This window comes from Gopherus evgoodei, chromosome 14 (assembly GCF_007399415.2).
Source record: "Gopherus evgoodei ecotype Sinaloan lineage chromosome 14, rGopEvg1_v1.p, whole genome shotgun sequence".
Taxonomy (NCBI): Eukaryota; Metazoa; Chordata; order Testudines; family Testudinidae; genus Gopherus; species Gopherus evgoodei.
Window position 1 is genome coordinate 32,008,968 of NC_044335.1, and position 19,102 is coordinate 32,028,069.

The following is a 19,102-nucleotide window of genomic DNA, read 5'->3' on the forward strand; positions in this document are numbered from 1 at the left end:
GGGCAAATGAACTTTTAGCAAATCTGGTATGTAAATACCATGCAAGCCAGCTACAAAAGTGCCACGCAAATGTCTGCTCTCACTTTCTGGTGACATTGTAAATAAGAAAAGGGCAGCATTATCTCCTGTAAATGTAAACAAATTTGTTTTTTATCTCAACAATTGGCCGAACTGAGTGGACTTGTAGGCTCTGAAGTTTTACATTGTTTTGTTTTTGAGCGCAGTCATGCAACAATAACAAAAAAAAATCTACATTTGTAAGTTGCACTTTCCCGACAAAGGGATTGCACTACAGTACTTGTATTTTTCAATTCACCCCATACTCTCTTTTGTTTTATCATTTTTACAGTGCACATATTTGTAATAAAAAAATATACACTTTGATTTCAATTACAGCACAATATATAAAAATACAGAAAAACATCCAAAATATTTATTAAAATTTCAGCTGGGATTCTATTGTTTAACAATGTGGTTAAAACAAATTAATCGCGATTAAGTTTTATTCAAGTTAATCGCGCGAGTTAACTCTGATTAAATCGACAGCCCTACATTTAAGCACACACAAACATAAGCAATAAGTTTAGAACATCCCAGATATTTTCTTAACATCTGGAATGCTACTGAGTAATTAACAGCAGGTTCACAGTGGGCCGTTCCTTACTCACTTGGGAGAAAGGGTATCGGGAAAAACGTCTCTCAGGATAGCTTCAGAGGACTGCTCCAAAGTATGCTCTAGTAGCTGATCTTTTATAATTAACTTCTACAAAACACATAGGTCATAATGACACCTACTCTATCACCACTTCTCTAAGCTTGAGTATACTTTTAATATCAGAGGCATCTAAACTCAAGGTTTCCCAACTACCAAGGCTTTCAGACTTAGTTGTTTACCAGTCTATCCCCTCCTCCAATTCTGATTAGCAGAAACTGTAGCTAGTTTTGACCATGCTTCTGAAAGCCTGTCTCCAAATTAACCCTTAACTATGTGGTGTTCTATTTCATTACTTCAGAGTGGCTGAATGCACATAATATGGTTGTAATTAGCTTGATCACATTCTGGGGTATACACACCCCTCAAATCCAGGGCAAAAAAGCTACCGGGGCATCTGCATCAGCTACACCTCAATGGGGAGGAAAATATAAGTATACTTCTTCCAACAAATTACACTGGAAGAAAAGAAACTCACCCCTGCGAGAAAAAAACATATATCAGACCCTAAAAATACAAACCTTTTAATGAAAAGCCTATTATGATCAGAACAACTTCTTGTTCTCCATGACAGAATTCTTTATGCACAGAATCAAACAGCCTACACATAAGAAGAAAATATAAAACTCAAGCATATAGGATCAAAGTAAGAAAGATCTGCTACTATTACACCATAATCTTGGTCTTCCCCTTAACCAATTTAAAAAAGAAATGGTTACTCACTGTCACTGTGGTTCTTTGAGGTATGATGAAGACATATATTCCACTTAGGTGTGCCCTGGAAACAGAGATTTTTCCCTAACAGTACCCATAGAGGAGCGGTGCTCATGCCTTGTGGCTGTGGCCCCTCCCTAGGCTATATGAGATGATGCCACCCTAAGTTCCCTGTAATCCACCCCTCCCCCGGACCCAACTATGCAGCAGCCCCGGACCCAGCCACGGCCATGGAGTACCTACCCCAGCCGTGGCCCCTGTCACAGGGCAGCCCACCATGAAGCTAGCCCCGGCCAGACCTGCAGGGGCTAGGCGAGGGGCACCTATCCTGCGGCCCCAGCCTTGTAGCTGCTGCGGCAGGAAGAGGCACCTCTTCCCCAACAGTCCAAGTCCTGCTGTGGGGAAAGAGGGCTGCAGGGAGTCCTCTCTTCCTGCTGTAGGCCCGGAGCACCCTTCTGCACCCCAAACCTCTCATCCTGAGCCCCACCCCAGAGTCTACACCCCAACCCTCTTCCCCAGCCCTGAGCCTCCTCCCACACTTTGAACACCTAGGCCCCACCCCACCACATGCATTTTGTTATGTGCATCGATATAAAGGTGATGTGTCAGTTCCATCACATTAAAAACCCATGAGAGGAGATTCCAATTGAGAAGGGAAGGAGCTTGGATTCTGGAATATACATCTGCATCACATCTCGAAGAACCAGTTACAATAAGTAACCATTTCTTCTTTCTTCTTCAAGTAGATGCAGATGTGTGATCCACTTAGATGACTGACAAGCAGTACCCCAATCTGGAGGCGGGGTTCAGAATCCACTGAAATAAGGATCACAGGACTGTCCTCCTAAGGCCCACAGCCGCTCTGCAAGATTCAGTAATCGCATAATGGTCCGTAAATGTACTTATGGATGACCATATAGCCACCTGGCAAATGTCCAGTAACAAAACATCACTGAGGAATGCTTTCGATGTCACCTGCGCTCTTGTGAGGAGGAACAGCCAAAGCGCTCTCATACACAGTCCTGATATAGGATATTATCCATCTAGAGATGGTCTGGGCAAGGACCACTTGGCTTGCTCCTTCATGCAGTCCACATGACATGAACAGGCGAGGCGAAACACAAAACTGTTGTTTTCCTGTCTAGATAAAAAGTTTGACATCTCCCGACATCCAGAGTATCGAGGTGCTGTTCTTCTGGGGAAGAGTGCAGCTAAAGGGAAAACACAGGCAACATGGTGTTTGAAATGAGTCCCAGATTATCGAGCAAACACACAAAATGTGGTGTCGAGTGGGCGAGATCCTCCTCTCTGGAGCAACTCTTCAGTAACCAGTCAATGAGGCACAGGAAGATGTGAATTCCCTTCCTCTTGAGATATGCCATGACCACCGCCACGCATTTGGAAAGACTCGGGGGGTGGGGGGCAGGGCGGAAGAGAAGCCAAACGAGAGAACAGTATACTGAAAGTGGTGTTCTATCACAAAACACAGAAATTTCCTGTGGTTTGGCAGAATGGCCACATGAAAGTACGTGTCCTGAAGGTGCAGAGCAGCAAACCAGTCATTCTGAGACAGCATGAGGAGGATAGCCAATACAGAATCTCATGTACTTTGATTAAGTTGTTGAGGCCACGAAGGTCAAGAATAGGTCTCATTCTGCCCTTGGATTAAAGTATCAGGCAGTACTGGGAATATAAAACACGGCCCAAGTGTTTCTCCACTGCTCTCAACTTCAAAAAGCTAACCTGCTTAACAAGCAGTGACTTGTGATAGAGATCCCTGAAGGAGGACAGGGAAAGAAGGAGGAAAGGGGGCATGAAGAGGAACTAGATAGCACAGTCTGATCTTACAGTGTCTAGGGCCCAGCTGTTGGAGGTAACTGAGTCCCAAGCATTGTAAGAGGGGGCCAAAGGGATGGGAGGATGGAGGAATAACTGAATCAGTGCTTTGGACAGAGGAGTAAAAAATGGGCACATGGCCTATGCAAAGGGAGAGACTGAGGACTGCCCAAAGCATGCACCTGACTGCTTCCTCTTTTTAGAATCTATCCCTTTTTATAGGGTAGTCCATTTTTTGGGGACAATGATGCACAAAGGAAGACTGAGTGATATTGCTGCTACACCCCATAGTGGCATATTTGCATGGACGGCACATACACATCCAAGGACTTCAAGGTAGCCCTGGAATCCCTGAAGGAATGCAAGGTGTCACCCATCTTGTCTGAGAACAAGACTCAGCGATCAAAGGGCAAGTCCTTTATGGCTTACTGAACATCTAGGGCAACCCCGAAGTTTTGCAACCAGGAAGCCCTCCTCATGGCTAGTGCCAAGGCCATGACCCAGACCACAGTATCCACAACCTCAAGGATAGACTGCAGGGACTTTCAAGGACAAGCAGCCCTCTGCAGCAAACACCTTAAACTCCTCACATAACAGCTCAGGCAACTGCTCCTCAAATTTAGCCATGACTGACCAATTTAGGCAATCATACTTGACCTGTAAAGTCTCTTCATTAGTAGGGCCCTCCCAAATTCATGGCCATGAAAAATGCATCACACACCGTAAAATTTAGTCTCATCCCGTGAAGTCTGGTGTTGTGTGCTTTTACCCTATACTATATGGATTTCAGAGGAGACCGGCGTTTCTCAAATTGGGGGTCCTGACTCAAAAGGGAGTTGCAAGGGGTCACAAGGTTATTTTAGGGCAGTTGTAGTATTGCCACGCTTACTTCTGCACTGCATTCAGAGCTGGGCGGCCAGAGAGCAGCGACTCTTGGCCAGGTGCCCAGCTCTGAAGGCAGTGCCCCAGCAGCAGCAGCACCAAAGTAAGGGTGGCAATACCATAACATGTCATCATTCTGTGCTTCTGCCTTCAGAGCTGGGTGGCCAGAGTGGCAGCTGCTGACTGAGGGCCCAGCTTTGCAGGCAGCAGCACAGAAGAGTGGCAATCCCATTCCAGGCCATCCTTACTTCTATGCTACTGCTGGCAGTGACTCTGCCTTCAGAGCTCTGCCAGCCAGTAGCCACCACTCTCCATCTACCCAGCTCTCAGGCAGCAGCACAGAAATAAGAGTAGCAGTACTGCAACCCCACCCACCCCCAAATTCCTTTTTGGGTCAGGACCCCTAAAACTGAAACACCGTGAAATTTCAGATTCAAATAGTTAAAGTCATTAATTTTATGATTTTTAAAATCCTATGTCCATGAAATTGACCAAAATGGACCGTGAATTTTGTAGGGCCTCTATTTGTTAGCAATCCTCATCTGCAGGGACAATGAGGTATAGACCTTCCAGGCCAGGACATCCAACCCGTTGGAGTGTCTATCCTTGGCAGTAGAAATGAACTTACACTGCCAGGCCCGGTCATTTACCATCATTACTACCAGGGAGTTCGAGGCTGGATGGGAGTAGAACCCCTGACATCCCTGCATAGGACCAAAGCAGCACTTCAAGTATTTCACCACCAAGGCCTGTGTACTCCATAGGGCTCTCATCGACTCAAGGAGTGCCTCATTGATCAGGAGGCCTACTCTCCAGGACATGGCAGGCTGTAAAATGTGCACCAGTTTGTGTGTGTTCTCTTGGAGGACCTCTGCCTGGATGCCCAGGGATGGGTCTACTGGTACGCCTTGGATGTCCTCCAGCATAGGAGAGGATGAACTCAGCAATATGGCACTGTCCAGCAACAAGGATGAAGATCTTGGCTGACCCAAAACCGGCTCTCGTTCCCAGGAAGACATATCCAGGAGGAGGACAATAGCAGTTCTGCGGGGAGCAAGACCACCGATGGCCTGGCCTAAGTCTGATTCAGATCCACCACCGTCAGCCTGGAGGATGACTTCAGCTTTAAGTAGGATTTCTGTGAATGAGAAGCATCCCACTGAGTCCAAAGCCACTAATAGGAGTAGGGCAGTGGTTCTCACCCACGGCCAAATCAGCACACAGCTGCGGCCCATGTGACATCTTCAGTACCATACAGGTAGTACTGGATGCAGCCCACAATGGTAAATAGGTTGAGAACCACTAGATTAGGACATTGGTGACCAACAGGGACTAGGCCAGGGACCTCCATCTCAGTCACAGGGCATATGTCAACCCTGAAAGCCACACTGCTTCACTAGCTGGCCCCAGATTTCATTAGGTGATGCATAGCGGAACGATGACAACTCCAATTCTGAATCAGAGCCACACAATCTTGGCAACATAAGCAGAGTGATGCCTGAAAGAGCCAATAGGCAGTCTGATTCATCTGTTGCCCAGAAAGAGGCGGGAATCACTGCTCTCAATTAAGGTAGTATGGGCATGCCAGGGCCACAGGCAATGGGCGGTCCTGGAACAAACATCAGTACTGGAGCACCTGAAGGTGGCAATGTGTGCATGCGGGGGCAGGGGGAAAGAAAAAGAAGGTGGGAGCCACCTTGAGGTGTGGAATGCAGCAGGCCAACAAGAGTCCCGGACCAAGGTTCCCTGCACTGATTCCAGTACTGGCTCCATCCCCAACACAGAAGGGAAGCATCCAGATGCACCACCAACAGACACAAAGGTTTAGCGGCTTCCTCCATTTGAGGGGTCATAGGCAGCACAGCCTTGGGAAAGTCTTGGACCAACGGTGAGGTTGGGACCAAAAGGCAGAGGTCTGCAGCTGCCTGGCATGCCAACACCATGGACACAATTGGTACCGGTAATTCCCTTGTCAGTACCACACTCAGACACCTGGAGGCCAGAACTAGAGTCAACGGTATGGAGGTTTCTGCCCTTCCTTCTTGGTAACGAGGAAGATCAGCGGTACCTGTGTCATCCCACACACCAGATCTGGGCCTGTGCCGGTCTGCACTTTTCCTGGCGAAGCAGTCACCTGGAGCGTCCCAGTCTTATGAGATCTCCTCTTTGGCGCTAACAAGGAACGGCTCCTCTGTCTCTTCAGTGAGACACCTGTCCCAGAACAAGAGGTGGGAGTGCTCTCCGAGCCCAAGGGCGATCTTCAACCCAAGGAGGGCCTCTGTACCAGATAAGGCCCGTATGGCTTGTTCAAACAGGTGCTGCTTGAGGTGAAGGTCCAGCGCCACCTGATTCCACTTTTTAAACAAATTTAAAAAGTGAACAGTATTCCTTAAGGTGGGCCTTGATATGAGAGCAAGCACCCTGTGTGAGAGAGTCACTGTTTGGGAGAGTTTAAATACTGGCAAGGGCAGCACCAGAGAACACTAACTACCCACTAACACTAAGTAACTGACTATATACACAACAACAATAAACTAGGCTATGACTAAATGAGAGTTTATGAGAATACAACCACACACAACTCCAACTCTCATCGCCATGGACGATAAGGAACTGAGGGAAGTCAGGGCTGTCATCCACTCATATAGCCAGGGGAGGGGCCACAGCCATGAGGTGCAAGTGCTGAACCTCTATGGGTACGGCTAGGGAAAAGGTTCCAGCACAAACACCTAAGTGGAATTCACATCTGCATCTACACAAAGAAGAACGACAAGATACCTTCAAATTATTGGAAACTTTTTTACAAGCTGCTATACACAGCAGAAAAAAAATGGAGGTCACAATGTTACATAACACTTTGGGACATTCACCTTCTACAATTTTCTCAAATAGAGAGAGATGTTCGATTAGGAAGTGTGGTCAGGTAGGTGTGTGAGCGCCCTCTTCATCTGCTGTCCCAGCCTTGCACAAATAGTTGGTTCAGCAGACCTCGACAGTACTACCCAGAAAGACCATAAGTTTGGCAACAAAGGCACTCAGTCAGATGCCCTGTAGCAAGCAGCTCAGTCCGCAGGAGCTCTGCTGTCCCATAGGCCACACAAAAGGTTACAGCAAGATACCCCAACATTTATAGACTGAAACAAACAACTTACCTATCACCTTATGCGTTTCATGACATTTGATTGTTACTCCCTTTGTTTCATGCTCCAGGTGTCTCAGGCAAAACATCCTCTTATTTGGTGTTCAGTCAGGATGTCCTTGGGCTATTTTTTGGAGTGTGTTCTTACACATACCCAGTATCTGTTACTTCTTAGGAGTGCCTATGTTTTAGCAACACGAGCAATACTTTTGCCCATGTTATACGTCGGACAGTGAACTTGCGAACATCTACTTTAATACATGGCCTAACTTTGGTTCATAGCCTCTGGCTCAGGCCTCAGCTCATGTGCTAGGCCCAGTGCTCCCGGATCTCTCCCTTATAGGAAGCATCCATGGAATATTTACTGAAACCCAAACTAAAAATCTGCCAACAGCTAGATCTCTCAGCCTGCATAGCGCCCTCTCAAATCTATAAGATATCTCAATCACTATGACCTGTCTGGTAGAAGACCACAACAGACATTGATAAAAGATTTGTACTCTAGAGATACACAATTACTCCTACCCCCCCACCCAAGAATAAAGATGTTCTATCTTGCTCAGCCTGAAGACTCTTAAATACAGACTTCAAAGTCAACACGAACATTATCAAATTTATATTTTACCTACCATCCTCCATCTCAATCAAGCAGGACTCATGAAAGGTGGAATGAACTCTGACAAGAACTGGAAAACGAATCCCTTCATGTCCAGATACACACAAGAGACCTTCCTACCAACTGAGAATCATAGAAGATTAGGGTTGGAAGGGACCTCAGGAAGTCATCTAGTCCAACCCCCTGCTCAAAGCAGGACCAACCCCAACTAAATCATCCCAGCCAGGGCTCTGTCAAGCAGCCCTTAAAAACCTCTAAGGATGGAGATTCCACCATCTTGCTTGATAAACCATGTTAGTGCATCACCACCCTCCTAGTGAAATAGTGTTTCCTAATATGCAGTCTAGACCTCCCCCACTGCAACTTGAGACCATTACCCCTTGTTCTGTCATCTGCTCCCACTGAGAACAGCCTGGCACCATCCTCTTTGGACCTCCCTTTCAGGTAACTGAAGGCTGCTTTCAAATCCCCCCTCATCTCTTTCCTTTCTTTAAGGCTCTCTGCTCATTGTTTTCCAGGGGAAGCTCACATTGCTGCACGACATCAAGACAGATAGCTTCCTGGTGCACCACTTCCTCTCCTTTTATCTCAAAGGTATGTGAGAAGGTGAAGCTCTGCAGAGAACGTGTGACTTGCATCACCCTGGTATAATCATCCAGCTGACACATGAACTATATCTGATGGGTGCCAAAAGTGTTTCAGTAGCATCAACTAGCTCTTAGAAACTTTTGGTACAGAGTTAGTTTTATCAAATAGTTGGTGACAGTGTGTAATAAACCAGTGTCTATAACTACAACATACATAAGTCATCTGCCTTTGCTTGGAGAAAGGGGTGGCCTTGTCTGGTGCTCCCCCCACCCAATTTGGCACCAGTACTCGTAGCAAAAAAGGTCAGACATTTTGAAGAGGCAGGCACACCAATATCATCCATTAAACATAAGCTCACATATTTCCTGCACATGGCAGAACCAGAGTGCTGCCCAGAAAAGGCTGGCTGAAGACAGACAGACAGATAAATGAATTGCACATTGAACACCTTAACTTTTATTTTTTAACAACAAACTAAAAGAAATTTATTCTACTGAGCTACCTTTAGAGAACATTATGGTTGCATGATTAGGCAAGCAAAGCTATAAACATCACAAATTTCACAATGACAACACAACCATTACTCTGCTCCTTGTGCACATGCATTATAACAGTCTTAAATTACATGACCACATACTTCTCAAATACTACATTCGAATGTCAAACAATTTTTTCACTACAACTTTAGATGGTTACACAGCATCCTGCGGTAAGGTGTACTATTCTATATAAAAGAGGACAATCATGAAATCAATTGAAATAATGCAATAAAACATGCTACAAAATAAACATATACTGTAGCATCTGTAAGCATTTAAGTGAAATTGTACATTAACTCTTTCAATAGCTATAGTACTATAAATGGGTGTTTCATTAATACATCTCTTACTCTAAATACACTTACAGATTAACACAAATACTTCTGCCTCAATCACAGATTTTTGTTGTTTTATGCAAAAAAAGAAAAACAAGTGTTCAACTTACCTGTACTTGTCCAATTAGAAATTTGAAAACTTTCTAATCAGTAGCACAGAAATGAAAATTCTCTAGGCAAATTCTCATTTATTAAAAGAAATTTAACAGTATTATGAATCTGCCATAACTGACTACAAGGTACTACTAAACACACAAAGCATGTACTCTAAGGATATTTTATTCAAATCTAATTGCAAGTACATCCAGTTCTCAGCAAAAGTAATATTTTAAAATTATTAAGGCCCTGAAGGATAGCTCAAATTAATATAAATTACAAAACAGTTACGCTTCTACATAAAACAGTCAAAATCGTACAAGTACAATGCAAAAGCTTGTGAAATACTAACAAAGTTACTGTATCTGTATGCAACAGAAAAGAAACTACCTCGTAAATCCTTCATTTGAATGCTGATAATTTTGTTAAAAATACACAGTTTAGGAGGAAAGAGTAATTATATAGAAAAAAATCTCAAAGCCAAATCTTTACTGATGCTAAGCACCTGCAACTTTTGCAGAAGACAATATGATCTGCACAGAAAAGTTAACAAGTTTAATATATTTTGTGATGGATGTATGTTAATGCTGCTGTTGAAAATGCACTTACATTTCCTGACCATTTTAATTTTTAATGTGGACTTGGGTTGATGTGCAGGATGGGGGTAACAATCAATGTACAAATCCAAGAGGCATTAGTACATTTATGTCTAATTGTGCCTCACCGATCTATTAGAATTCTTTGATAGAGTCAACAAGCACACAAACGAGGGTGATCCAGTCCATATATTGTACTTGAACTTTCAGAAAACCTTTAATAGTTTTTGCCAGAAGCTGGGAATGGGCATCAGGGAAGGGATCACATGATGATTAGCTGTTCTGTTCATTCCCTCTGGGGCACCTGGCATTGGCCATTATCAGAAGACAGGACACTGGGCTAGATGAACCTTTGGTCTGACCGAGGACGGCCATTATGTTCTTATCGTTCTCTGCAAACATCTGCTCAATGTGCAACATCAGTCAGAAAAGCTAACAATATTAGGAACCAATAGGAAAAGGATAGATAAGACAAAAAAATATCAAAATATAAACCAATGGTGTGCCCACATCTTGAAAACTGCATGCAGTTCTGGTTCCCATATCTCAAAATAGATATATTAGAACTGGAAAAAGTACAGAAAAGGGCAAAAAAAAAAGGTGATTGGGGTATGGTACAGCTTCCATATGAGGAAACTGGGACTGTATCTTGGAAAAGTGACAACTTAGGGAGACATGATAGATGTCTATTAAATCATGAATCGTGTGGAGACAGTGAATAAGGAAATATTTACTCCATCACACAAAAATAGTTACCTACCTTTTCATAACTCTAGTTCTTCAAGATGTGTTGCTCATTTCATTCCATTCTAGGTGTGTGTGCGCCCACAAGCACAGTTGTCAAGAGATTTTTGCCTTAGCAGTATCCACAGGGTCAGCTGTGGCACTTCCTTAAGTGCCAGGCTCATGCGTCGGTATATCAGGCACCGCCGGCCCTATGCCCTCCCAGTTCCTTCTTGCCAGCAGAGGGAGGGGCAGGTAATGGAATGAACGTGAGCAACACAGCTCTAAGAGCAACAGTTACAAAAAGGTGGGTAACCGCTTTTCTTCAATTGCTCATGTCGATTCCCTTCTAGGTGACTCACAAGCAGTGTCCATGAAGGTATGCTTGGAGTTCATGGTTGTGCAGCTTGCAGCACTGCTCTGCCACAACCAGCGTCATCTTGAGCTTGCTGAGTAAGTGCATAAATGAGACATAAACGTGTGGATAGAAGACCAGGCATTGGCTCTACAGATCTCTTGGATTGGAATCTGCAACAGGAAGGCCGCTAATGACACCTGTGCCCTGGTCAATGTGCCATAATGATTCCCAGCGGAGGCATGTTTGCCAGCTCATAGCAGCAGCAGCAGCGGCAGGCGCTGATCCTGGATGAAATCCTTTGAGAAGACACTGGGCGACCCTTCATTCTGTCTGCCACCACAACGAACAGCTTTGGTGACTTACGGAACGGCCTTGTCCTGTCTATGTGGAAGGCCAGCGCCCTCCTGACATCCAGAGAGTGCAGCCTGCGTTCTTCATCTGACATATGAGGCTTTGAAAAAAAGACAAGTAAACATATGTTCTGGCCAGTATGAAACTGGGAAATGACCATGGGCAGAAATGCTGGGTGTGGTCGCAACTGAAGACTAAAGCTCGTGTCTCTAATACCTTCTCCTTGCAGACTCCCGGTCAAGTCTGCCAAAGTCTTGGCAGTGGGGGCAGCTGGAACTGCCTGCTTGCAAACTGTGGCATATGCATACCCAGCAAGCAAAGGGTGGCACGAGTGTCCTTCAACCCATGCAGCCTAAGAATTCATTCCCATCAAATCGGAGGTCCTGGATTGAGGTCTGCATTTTTTGGGACAGGCCAGCGGTCTGAAGCCAGGAGCTGCACCACATGACCACGTCGATGCGACCACCCTAGCCGCCGAGTCCGCTGCGTCCCACGCCATTTGGAGAGAGCACCTCTACCGTCGTGGTACCTTCCTCTGCTGAATTACTGGGCCAAATCTAGGGCTCCTTGAACTTACAAAGGGAGTCCCATAAGTTAAAATTGTACCTACAAAAGAGAGCCTGGTGGTTCACCACCCGGAACTGCAGGTTGGCTGTCAAATAAGTTTTCCTCACGAAAAGGTCCCATTATTTGGCCTCTTTATTTTTGGGAGTTGGAACTGGTGTGCCTCTGCTTGTCCTCCTTGTTGGTCACAGAGACTACCAGCAAGCCCAGAGATGGGTGGGTATATAGGTAATCAAACCCTTTGGCTGGGACACAGCATTTCTTTGCATCCCTTTTGGTGGCAGGACAACTAGGGTTCACTCAATGAAATTAATAGGCTCTAAGTTTAAACACTAACGTAAGAAAGTACTTCTTCACACAATGCACAGTCAATCTGCAGACTTCACTGCCAGGGGACGTTGTGAAGGTCAAAAGTATAACTGGGTTCACAAAAGAATGAGAAGTTCATGGAGGATGGGTCCATCAGTGGCTATCAGCCAAGATGGCCAGAGATGCAACCCCATTTTCTAAGTGTCCCTAAACCTGACTGCCAGAAGCTGGGACTGGATGGACAGGAGATGGATCACTTGATACAGTAATTGTCTTGTTCATTCCCTCTGAAGTATCTGGCACTGTCAGAGGATAGGGTACTGAGCTAGATGAACCATTGGTTTGGCCTATTATACCATTCTTATGTTCTCAGGAGTATTTTTGGAATGTTGAAGAGTGGCACGGGGGAGGACCACAAAGGCTTAAATAAAATATAAGCCCAATAGTAGCTGTAATGGAATATATATCTTGGGAGTACTTCATGTACACAAGGCAGACTTGGGAATTACATAGTGTCAGCATGCAAAATTTTTCTAGTGAAGAAAAAGCCAGAGAGAGAGGAAAACCACAGATGCACAAAGATTCAGGACAGAATCATAATCAAAACAGTCCTCCTAATCGGAGCAAAAGCTAAGATTTTAAGATATGACGCAAACATTCTTAAATATTTGTAGCTGTAAAACTATCATGGCAACCTATATTCTTTCATACCTCAAACTCAGCCAAGCAGGATTTTTAAGATCTGATGTCCTTAATTTCCTCTCTATTTTCTTACTAACAATGTTTAAGGCATTTCAGATCTAACAGCCTGTTATAGGACAAGTGCTGTAAAGTGTGTCAATGAGCACTTCTTCCTCTTAAAGGGGCCTCGGGAAAATCCAATTTCTTGTTGTCCTGCTGACAATTCAGAAGCAGTAAGACTTATGAGAGAGATGCACAGATGTTTGGGTTGCAATACCATCTGTAGGCTGACAGAACAAAGAGCTGAGTACTATCTCTGTAATTAAAACGGTAACCTTGATTACCTGTGCCAAACTAAGATTGCTTCTTGGAGGAAAGCCAGGCTCGATCCATATAACATGGAGTTGATGCAGGCAGCCAGAAAGAAAAATATAGTCATTGGTGAATAATGACTGATCTTCTCATTCAGGAGGCAAATCTCTGCTTCCAGTGATTTTCAATTTCAGAGGCAATATTGAACCCACGTGCTATTCTTAGATTCCTAGATGACAGTGATGATAAAAGGCATTTCATGCTATCTTCAGATGGCTCTTCTTTGACATGGATCTCTCCATGCTTATCTCCAAATTTCACTAGCATAGGGCTCTCTACAGGTATCTGGAACTAGTCTTGAAGATCACTCAGAAGCTTCAGATAGGCTGCATTCTGTTTGCACTACCACTTACTGAGCAGGCCCAACAGATAACACCTGGGCTCTAAACTAGCTTCCTATGACTCCAAAATATACTCCCTCTCTTTTTGCTCCATCATAGAATTTATAGTCAACAAATATTCTTCCTCATATTCAACTCCAGAGGGCAGGCAAAAAAGAGCAACATTCCAAACCTAGGGCACTTACTACTTTCAGTCCCTCAATCCACTATTTGGCCACCTTTAGAAATCAGTACAAGACAGCAGGTCTTATAAACTATCTGAAGCATAAATACTGCTGGATGGGAGCAAGGTGAGGTTCTGTCTTGGATATTTTGGGCTAAAAGAGACTCTCCACTTTGAAACAAGTTGCTTTATAATTTGTATATTGTACATAGATAAGCCTGTTAAAAACAAATGAATAAACTAATTTTCCATAAACTAGTGAACAGGATTCCATGAACATTTGTGATAAGAATAAAACTATAATATCACCAAGTGTTTGTAACATTCTAAGAAACTTTTTGTGATAGTTAATATAGTATTAAGTTTTAAAAAAAATACCAGTTTTTTAATCTGTCACGGGCTTCCAACTGGGCTCCCACCTCAAAGTTGATCCCTCTTCTATTCGGTGGATGTTTTGTCATTTTGTAATATCAACACCGCTGTTTTTATTCCCCTGAAAAATGCAATTGAATATCAATCACTAATAAAGACACATACAAAAATAAATCTATGCACTGTAAATCCAAAACATCTAAATGTTAGAAGTATTCTTAAATAATTAATTGCTCAATGTTTCCTATTTACAAGGAATAATCTAGAGAAAGTGTCTGAGATTCAAATTAATATTAAATTCTTTACAAGCAAATTTGAGTTATTCTAGGTGAACTGCTACTATCTTTTAGAGTGAGGGGTGGGGGGGGGGAGTTTAATTCTAAAGTTACCTATTCATGGTAGCCCTCAGAGTGCACTTTTACTGTATTCATGGAAAAATATGGTGTAAAAAAAAAAATCAGTATCAGAAGAGGAACAGCTTTCAAGAACATACAAAGGACTGAAAGAATACGCAACACTTAACATAGTGAAACATGGCCTTTCCATATTGCCTGAGTGTTGAGTCTTGTGATGTTTGTGATAAGAATAAAACTTTTTTTTTTTTTTAAACCAGAACCAGAAAGACTAAAACATAAGGACCATAGGCTCTAGTAAAACTAGTGAGGAATCTCTTCAAGAGTTAATTATGTACACAATTATCATACACTCACAAACTGCCATTTTAAGGAGCTCCCTGAAAACAATGAATTAGCTCATCCTTTCTCTGTACACTGCAGTGTACCTTGTTAGTGGCATCATCAATACAATAAAGATCAGACTTAAGAATTATTATAGTTATGATTTATTTTTGTCAATTCAGATCTAAGATATCACCTGGTATGTTATTTCCCTTTCCTGTGTTTTCATCTATTTATTATTTTGTATTTTATTGGAAACTATTTTAAAAATAGCTAATTGTTGTGAATGCCTCCAGTACTACTAAAAAAACACACTAAAAGTCTTGCCTTAGTAGCCCATTAATTTCAAGGTCCACTTAACTGCAAAGTCCTGTTCAACAGCAACTTTTCCTAAAATCTGTTCCTCACCCATTTTAACTTAAGAATTCAATACAGACTACAACCTACTCCTGCAGTCTCTATGCTCAAGTAACTCCAAGGTTTGCATAGGACATTGAAAAGGCTGAGATTGTAACTTAGAGGGGAGACCTGATCAAGGTTTACAAATTAATGAACAATCTAATAAAGACAGATCAGGAACTTTTATTCAGTCTCTCACAGTACAAGAACACAGGGACATCCAATGAAAGTGAAAGGTGACATACTGACAAAAGGAAATGGTGCACAATTTGACTGTGGAACTCACTGGCACAAGATATCATTTAGAACAGTGATTCTCAAACTTTCGTACTGGTGACCCTTTCACATAGCAAGCCTCTAAGTGCAAGCTCCCTTATAAATTAAAAATACTTTTTTTATATATATTTAACACCATTATAAATGCTGGAGGTAAAGCAGGGTTTGGGGTAGAGACTGACAGCTCACAACCCCCCACATAGTAACCTCATGACTCCCTGACGGGTCCCAACCCAATTTGAGAACTCCTGATTTAGAACAAGTGTTTAGCAAGATTCCATTACGGAGTAAACTTTTCTAACATATGTTAGAATATCCAGGGTTATAATAAGTATTTTAAAAACAAACAAGAACTTTGGAAAGGATATAAATCCTCAAACGCTGCAACATAAGACAACATCTAACTACAGAGGCTTACGAAGCAGCTTTCTCTGGGGGAAGATTATTCCATAACTGCCTACTATAGGGTTTCTTCCTCTGAAACATATGGTTCTGGACACTGTTTGAGACAAGATGCTGGATGAAATGAACTAGTGGTGTGATCCACTCCAGCAACTGCTATGTTCCTAAATGAGAGCCCCAAATTAACAGTTATGGGGAAAAAGTATTTTAAAAAGTAAAAGTTTGTTTTTACCAGAACACAAAATTAACAGAAACCACCTTCCTCAAACACGTAGAAAGCAGTAATTAGAAAAATTCCCCTGATAATACATATAGCATGCAATATTGTTGTAGCTGTATTGGCCCCAGGATATTAGATACACAAGGCGGGTGAGGTAATATCTTTTAATGGACCAACTTCTGTTGGTGAGAGACACCACCATCCTCTCACTAACAGAAGTTGATCCAATAAAAGCTATCACCTCACCCACATTTTCTCTAATCAATTCAGCAAGTACTTCATCTCAAAGTGAGTTTTCACAGGTAAACCCATTTAAACCTCAAAAACATGTATGATGGAAACACCAATAGGTTCTTAATTATGCAAATACCAATGACTCTCCTCACTTGCACCAGTTTTACACCAATGTTCCCCCATTTACCGGAGTTATTCTTAAGTAACATTACGTGCGGATAATCAGGTCCCACACCTGTAAAGCTAGTTAAAACGACTCAAAAATAAAAAAGTATTTAACCAGAAGTGAAAGTGGGAACAAAAGAGTGTAAGTCTATTCATACCCCACTAACCACACTCCCCTATTTCCCCATCTTTGGTGGCAGTTGTGCCTCCATACCTCCCACTGACCCTCATGGTTGTCTGTTTGCCTCCCAACTCTGCCCCTTTTCTGGGGTGGCTCACTTCAAGCCCTAACTATAACTAACAGAATGAAATTAGGAAAAGAAAAAAATATAGCTGGAATAAAACAGTTTTAGAAAACTCTTCCTGACTGAAATCTGTTAAATTGTTGACTAGTCTCCATGGAAGGGATGGAAGCCACATTGCTTGTGACATTTAAAACAAACCAGAAGAAAATACTAGAAAATAGACTACAGGGAAAGCTCCCAGCAAGGGCCTGCATAGGGGATGGACTGGTTCTTAAACTCTGGTCCATGAAACACTTGCGGGTGGTCTATACAAACAAGGCATGTCACCTTGTGTTGGCTAGCTTTCTTCCTCAGTTCCAGCTACTTCTATGGGGGCCAGACTCCTCATTCAGAAGACAGTCTGGAAAAGACCTGTACAAGCAACCATCCTAGCTGCCTCTACTAGAGTCTCTTGTGATAGAACAGCAAAAAAGCTCTTAATTGCATTGCAACATTGCTTGCATCCTTCGGAACATGCACGATGACAAAAGAGACTCAAATCTCAGCAAATAGTACTTGATCCATTCCTAGGAAGCCAACAGAAAGACTTCCACTGGGTCAGACCCATAGTGAATGAGAATCTTAATGAAGTGAAGGGGCAGAAGAGTCAAATAAGTGGCAAGAGTAGGTGCTGGGCCTAGATGGCACAAGAAAGTCAACCAACAGGTGAGGGGAGGATCAGGAACCAAGATGGGAAAGAAGAACAATTGAGATCCACGGAGTAGGAAAGGCCCCTCTTATGGATGTGGTGTAGATTCAATGACCCTGCACAATCTCTCAATATTTGTTCTTCGAAGCGCCAATTTTTAAAGGGAGCCACAGTACAGTTACAGCCGCTGTTTTAGCTATTCATTATTTCCATTAAGTTTTTTTCATAATGGATCTAGTAAAAATACCGGCAAAATGCCAGTACTCATGAACAAATGGCATAGCAAATGCGTCTTTTCCCTGTTTTGGAGGCACTGCCATACAAGGTACTTGTCAATGAAAACAAATGAAACTCCCTCCCAATGACACCATATCAACTCTGTCCACGCAAAGCAGAATACCTAGTTTCAGCCTGTAACAAAGAAAAGGGTTAAAAATTAGAAACAGTCTAACTATATTTGCAAAGTTCGTAATATGATAAATTTGTGACAATTTAAGCTCTATTCAACCTGCATTTATCCTAGGTTTTTGCCTTGTTTATTGATCTTCTGTGCATATGGTTTTATTCTAAGTTATCAACAGCATTTACAACCATTTAAACCTCATTTGACATTTGTCCTTTTATAGTCAAGCACTCTTTATGCCAAAGACTCAGTGGAAACCTGCCTTCTCCATAAAACATCAACTAATATATTTGGGGGCAAAGGCAGAAATTCTGGCAAGAACTGTGCAAACAGCAACAGTGGCAAAGCTAAAGACAATTTGGAGGAACAAGAGCATCTCCCTGGAATCCAAACAAACTGCTACACGCACTAGTCATCTCCATTTTTCTGTAGGTGAGACACGGACCCCTATGGTAGAACTTGAACAGAAAATACAGGTAGTAGAGATGAGATACTGCCATAAAATCCTTGGCATCTCCCACTTCAACCACGTCACTAATGAAGAGATCCTCAATATCATCACCCAACGTGCTGGGTCATATGAAGACCTCCTGAAGACCATGAAGAAGCACAAGCTGAAGTTGTACATCCATGTAACAAGATCATCTGGCCTATCCAAGGGACAGTACAAGGGAACAGAAGAAGAGATTGACAAAAGAGATGGATTGGCAACATAAAAGAGTGGGCCTGAATGCACTTCATGGAGATTCAAGTACTGACACACAATTGTCGGAGTGGAGACAATTGGTTGATTGCTCATCAATGGTGCACCAATGATCCAGGGGTTTTCTGTGTCCCTGTCTGAGCCTTATAGACCCTTATTTTTATCTCACTATAGGTATATTGTGGCCACTGCTCCTTCTAATCAATAAAAGTTAATTGGGGCTCCTTTCCAATCCCATTAACAGAACTCTTTAAATTGGCCAATTAACTTTGAGTGGTGCCTGTCTCTTCCCAACACACAATCATGGGAAGCATCATAACACTCCTACTCCAGGCAGGACAGGACACCAGGAGCAAGAACTAATATACTAGGAGACAGTGCAGAATGATGGCCACTGCGCTGA

At 42.9% G+C, this 19,102-nt stretch overlaps 1 protein-coding gene across 10 annotated transcripts in view; it reads right to left on the bottom strand.

Moving 5' to 3' along the window:
- The window catches only part of PHF20 (PHD finger protein 20), a 176,212-nt gene that overhangs the window by 133,546 nt on the left and 23,564 nt on the right, over positions 1-19,102 (bottom strand). For all 10 annotated transcript variants that reach the window (XM_030533338.1, XM_030533336.1, XM_030533337.1 and 7 more), the window contains one exon: positions 14,294-14,408. In XM_030533338.1, the coding sequence (XP_030389198.1) occupies positions 14,294-14,376 (83 nt within the window). In that variant the 5' untranslated portion in view covers positions 14,377-14,408. The remainder of the gene's footprint in view (positions 1-14,293; positions 14,409-19,102) is intronic.